Source organism: Sinocyclocheilus anshuiensis, unplaced genomic scaffold (genome assembly GCF_001515605.1).
Source record: "Sinocyclocheilus anshuiensis isolate Anshui unplaced genomic scaffold, SAMN03320099.WGS_v1.1 scaffold246, whole genome shotgun sequence".
Taxonomy (NCBI): domain Eukaryota; kingdom Metazoa; phylum Chordata; class Actinopteri; order Cypriniformes; family Cyprinidae; genus Sinocyclocheilus; species Sinocyclocheilus anshuiensis.
In genome coordinates this window covers 561,457-567,383 of record NW_015542356.1, presented here as the reverse complement: position 1 = coordinate 567,383, position 5,927 = coordinate 561,457, and the positions used below count along the sequence as shown (strand labels likewise).

The following is a 5,927-nucleotide window of genomic DNA, read 5'->3' as shown; positions in this document are numbered from 1 at the left end:
GGCTGCACGTAAGAATCTATTCATATATGAATCGCGATTCTGTCTTCTAACGATTCTAATGGATTCACAAGTTTCAAAATCAATGTTCTAAAGCAGCGGTTCTTAATACTGTTCTTCGTGTCGCCCTGCTCCGCACACGCTCTGCATCTCTCTCGCTCTCTTTCTCTCTCTCTCATTCAGATCATCAGACCAGTGAATACACTTATTTTCACGTACTATAACTATGAGAATTGTTATACATGGACACGCGTGCAGTTGCCGAACTGTATTAAAGCTTTAATCAGTAATGCAATTTATAAACTTTAGTGATGATGTGACACTGCCTCGATTGTGCAAGGGACAATTCCTGTGTCAACTGTGCAGCTCGCTTATAGACAGACGCGATGTGGTGATTTGAGGCCATTTGCGTATTTTGAGAGAGAACGAGAGAGAGCGCGCGGTGATTCACTCACGCTGTTTGTGAAGTTATCCATAAACACAATCAAGCCTATAAAAAAAACAGTCAACCACCCCTTTAATGAAGAAACATTAAAGAGACTGAGATGGTGAGCTGCATGTCGTGCCAAACCTCTCACGGCAGCGTCATCAGTTTGAGATCGTTTTTTTGAGATCGGCCTTTTTAGAGACCGCCGATCAATCATTCCAACGTGATTATCGGCCAATAGTGATCGGTAGCTGATCAATCGGAGCACCCCTAGTTTTGGTTTAAGTAGCCTATTATTACAATGATTCAGATATCGCACGCCAATATTTACATTTGTGATATTTAGATAATTTCGATATATCGTGCAGCCCTAATATATATATATAAGTTTTGATCTACCACCATTTCTTTGGAAATTATAATGAGTATTATTTTTCAGTTCTTTTAAATCATACTTACATAAAAATGTGTATATATGTGCGATATATATCATTGACCAAAATTATTATTTTTGATTATATTGCCCAATCTTTGGTGTTTATAAGTGAGTGTTTTGGTGTTTGTTGGTAGAGTACTTGTAAGTGAGCTTGATTTAAGTTTTTCCATTTTAAAAAACTCAGATGAGAGATGTGAGCTTTAGGGTGCATTCACACTTGTACTTCGGTTCTCTTGGTTCGTTTGGTCAGGACCAAAAAAGAAAACAATATATTTGATCCTGTCCGCTTAGTGTTCACACTGGCATTTTTGAACCTAAAGATACCGAACCTATAGGCATAGTCATACGTTCACAATCTGATTGGTCGGGTTGAATGATGCATATTTCGTGACGGAACTTACCGAACACCCCAAACAATTGGTGTGTTCAACTTAAAACGGCGCTGTGCAGACCAGTCGGTGTATGACATCAAAGCACCCATTTACCGATCGATCTGCGCAGCGCGGCTTTAAGTCGAATACACCTAATGCCTTCTGCTGGACTAAACGTGTACAAAAGTTTTTTTTGTTGTTTTTTACCACCTGCGAACTCACAAAGAGCTCATAAAAGGGACTTTACCTCCTCGTTGCTCCACTTTGCCCTCTGCTCATTTTGTTTTGGATACACCGCTCTTTCCGCATTCCAGAGTTCAGTTTTAATTGAACCAAACATAACAAGTGTGAACTAGTGTTCATTTTGTTAATGAAGACTATGACGGAAAATGTTAGTTGACGAGCTTTTTTCCCATGAAGACGAGACGACAATAAGGTCAATAAACGATAACTATGACTATATCAACATGTAATTTCGTTGACGAAATAAGACGAGACTAAAATGTATTAAAAAAAAAATAAAAACTTTAACAAAAACCTTTTTATTTTCATCAAAAAAAGGAGACACAATGTTATTGCGGACTGCTCTACACGCCTCTACTACGCAAGCTTTCATGAGTGCGGTTGCCAGATATCAAAAGTTAAAATCCCCGAATCAGAGCTTCGCTGTTATACAGTAGCCCCTCATTTTCTGCCCGGTGTTTTGCTTATTTTAAGCAATCTGGTAGTGATGGGTCGTTCTTGAACGATTCGTTCATTTTGAACGAATCTTTAATGTGACTCGGGAAGAACGAGTCGTCTCGGGGAGTGATTCATTCAGTCACGCATGCGCAACATCCTATAGGTTCTGTCCTGGAATTAGACAAGTAGTTCACCTGTTTCGAGTCTTCGGGTTTTTCGAGTCGTTCATTCATAACGTGACAGACCCATAAACTTAAACTATGCAGTCTGAGCCGGAAAGAGACTTAATAATAATAATAACCAATTCTTTATTACCTTTGTTACATTTGTCACATTCAGTGTTATGGAAACGAACCATCATGACAGAGACTCAAACCCGAAGACTCGAGAGATGAACTAATCAATTCTCTTTCCGGCTCAGACTACATTGGTTAAGTTTATGGGGCTGTCACGTGATGAACGTACGACCCAAACCAGATGACTTGTCAGATAAGAGGTGAGGTGAGCTAATCATAGACTGAAGACCCAGGTAAACAATGAATTAATCTTTTCTGTTTCTTATAGCATTATAGTTTTGTATTATTTGTAGTGTGATCAACGTTTGCATAAGTAGTAGACGTGTTAGGGAAGTAACACGTAACATTTTAATTATATTTTGCTAAAATGAACGAAATGACTCGGAAAAAAGATTTGTTAATTTTGCTGAACGAGACTCAAAGGTCTGAGTCGGTAGAATGATCCGAACTTCCCATCACTACAATCTGGCAACCATGCGCACGCGCTCGCTCCTCATTGCGGAAGCGCCGCCGATGATCTGAATTGAAAATGATGATTGTTTGCGATTGTGGTTGCTGAATAAATGCACTTACTCGACCGCTGTTGTTTTAATAGAGAAATAGGTTATTGCAATTTGGAATTATAGTGGAATTACTTGGAATTTCACTGTTAGGGTTAGGGTTAGGGTTAGGTTAGGGCTAGGGTTAGGGATAAATTAAGTCTTTGGTATTAATTTATATAATAAAAAGCCTATAATAAATCAGTACACTAGATGAGGTAAAATAGACAGTGAGTCCACATTCTACTGATTTGTGCTTACTGGTGAAACTGCAATACCTGAAATGCAAAAGTAAATTTCTTAAATGACAATGTAACAAAGTTCGTAGTTCGGGAAGAAGGAGGCGGGAACCGGCGAACGCTTAAAGAAAACTTTAATAAAGTTCTGCGCACAAACAGAACCAAAACACAAAATAAAATCCAGGCCTGGTCCTCTCTCCTCCAACACTGTCGTCACTCCTCCTTTTATCCTTCCGGAGCTCCTCCGTGGGACTCGAGACCGGTGAGTGGTGCAGGTGTCGCGCATTAGCATGTACTCCACAGGCCTCGCTCCGTTCCCTCGGCTCTCGGCCCCGCCCCTCTCGTCACATGCCTCCATCGCCCCTCGCAGGCCGGGGGGTACCCACGAGGCTGCGCTCTACTCCCCCCTCCGGGGGAGCCGATCACGGCGGCCGCGGCTTACCTGGGGGTAAGGACAGACAGACGAGGTGAGAGAAAAGGAGACGGAAGGATGAGGAGAGACAGAGACGAGAGAGGGGAGAGAGGAAAAAAAAATAAAATCTTGTTCCGGTTCCCAGACACACTGCCGCTCGGCCCCCCACCAGCTGGGTAAACTCTTTCGCGATGCCAGGCAGCGGCACTGGACAGCCCTCGGTGGACGGCCCGACACTCCTCCGCCGCCCGGTGGACGGTGACGGCTCCTCCGGGTTTGGGCAGCCGGCAGGAGTCCCCCGTTCCCTGCTCCTCCCCATCATGGCGGATGGCAGCAGGCTCCGGCCTCAGGCGAACGGCGGCGACTCCTCCGCTCCCTCACGGACGGCAGCCGAAGGAGACGGGAAGCGGCGAACGCTCAAAGAAAACTTTAATAAAATAAACAAACACAAAATAGCACGACAGCCCCTCGCGGACGACTGTCAAATCCAGGCCTGGTCCTCTCTCCTCCAACACTGTCGTCACTCCTCCTTTTATCCTTCCGGAGCTCCTCCGTGGGACTCGAGACCGGTGAGTGGCGCAGGTGTCACGCATTAGCATGTACTCCACCGGCCTCGCTCCGTTCCCACTGCTCTTGGCCCCGCCCCTCTCGTCACAGACAACAATCATTACGATTATAAATTTGAGCAAAAATAATTTTTTTCAGTTTAACCATTATACAGCATGACGAAAATGTGACTAAGATTTGACTAAAACCTTACTAAAATGCTCATACATTTCATTGACTTAAACTTTGCGAAACAAAAACAGGGCAATGTTGACTAAATATGATAACTAAAATGTACATTTGAGTAAGACTAAGACTAAATTTAAAAAAATGGCTGCCAAAATTAATACTGCTGTACGATTAATTAATAATTATCTTCTTGCTAAAATGTCAAGTTTTCATTGACTAAAACTAGACTAAAACTAAATAGGATAAGGTTGACTAAATATGATAACTAAAATGTACATTTGAGTAAGACTAAGACTAAATTTAAAAAAATGTCTGCCAAAATTAATACTGCTGTACGATTAATTAATAATTATCTTCTTGCTAAAATGTCAAGTTTTCATTGACTAAAACTAGACTAAAACTAAATAGGATAAGGTTGACTAAATATGATAAATAACAAGGATATTTAACACTGGACTAAGACTAAGACTAAAATTGAAAATAGCTGATTATATAGCTGAAAATTAACACTAGTGTGAACACACCCTTAATTTGGCAGGTGTACTAAACCCACCACAGCCCCTTTCTATCCAGCATTTACTACCATCTTGATTGTGGGTTTGGTGTTTGACAGTGATGGTGTGTTTGTACAGGGCTGACTGTAGAGTGGACAGAGAATGACCAGAAGAAAGGAATTGTTAATGTCCCTACTGAGCTGTACGAGCAGGGCTGTGTACATGATGTGGAGGCTGGACTGAAGGTATACTACACACTTACATCAAGCACAATGTGGCGTTCATAATTTAGTCCAGTCAGTAAGAGAGCATGTTTTGATTGACAGGCGGCTGAACAAATAGGTTACCCTGTGATGGTGAAGGCGTCTGAAGGCGGAGGAGGAAAAGGTATCCGGAAAGTCAACGGTGCAGAAGACTTGCCCAACCTCTTTAGACAGGTCAGAGTTGTTCTTCACTGCCACACTACAATTTCAAACACCTGTTAACTTTCCAAAACTTACCAAAATACTTGTTACTCAGGTTCAAGCTGAGGTTCCAGGTTCCCCGATCTTTGTCATGCAATTGGCCAAACATGCTCGCCACCTGGAGGTGCAGATTTTGGCTGATCAGTACGGTAACGCCATTTCCCTGTTCGGCCGCGACTGCTCCGTCCAGCGCAGACACCAGAAAATCATTGAAGAGGCTCCGGCTACTATTGCCACCTCTGATGTGTTTGAGGATATGGAGAAGGTATCACTGACTATCATGATCACTGAGCATCAGATTCAGAAGAAGTCGAATGTTTTCCTAAACTAATGAATAATGTATATGCCATCAGGAAACACTGGGTTACTTAAACAGAAAAAAAGAAATGTGTGGAACTTTGCATCTCTGTTTCAGTGCGCAGTGAGGTTGGCAAAGATGGTGGGCTATGTGAGTGCAGGTACAGTGGAATATCTCTACAGTCAAGACAGCAGCTTTTACTTCCTAGAGCTCAACCCTCGTCTTCAAGTGGAACATCCTTGTACGGAGATGGTGGCTGATGTTAACCTGCCTGTGGCCCAACTGCAGGTCTGCATGTGAATTTGTGTTTTATATATGCAATATTTAGGAATATTGCAGGTTAAATAAACATTTATTTAAAATTAGGGCTGTCAAAATTAACGCATTAATAACGCATTAATAGGGTTGGGTACCGAAACACGTTGCCAATATGGTGAGCGATCGATTGAAATATTTGTCCTGGTTCTCTGAAATGGACATAAGACGCATGGGCGTCGCTAGGCCATTTTTAGCGGGGCTATAGCGATTAGCTCCATAA

General features: G+C 42.3%; 1 protein-coding gene across 7 annotated transcripts in view; it reads left to right on the top strand.

The window, feature by feature from the left end:
- LOC107691719 (acetyl-CoA carboxylase-like) overlaps positions 1–5,927 on the top strand; it is a 69,289-nt gene that overhangs the window by 9,385 nt on the left and 53,977 nt on the right. For all 7 annotated transcript variants that reach the window (XR_001634565.1, XM_016490505.1, XM_016490503.1 and 4 more), the window contains exons 8-11: positions 4,766–4,872; positions 4,954–5,064; positions 5,147–5,356; positions 5,507–5,677. Coding sequence is in view for 6 of the 7 variants with exons in the window: in XM_016490505.1 (XP_016345991.1) it covers positions 4,766–4,872; positions 4,954–5,064; positions 5,147–5,356; positions 5,507–5,677 (599 nt within the window). In the remaining variant the exon portion in view is untranslated. The remainder of the gene's footprint in view (positions 1–4,765; positions 4,873–4,953; positions 5,065–5,146; positions 5,357–5,506; positions 5,678–5,927) is intronic.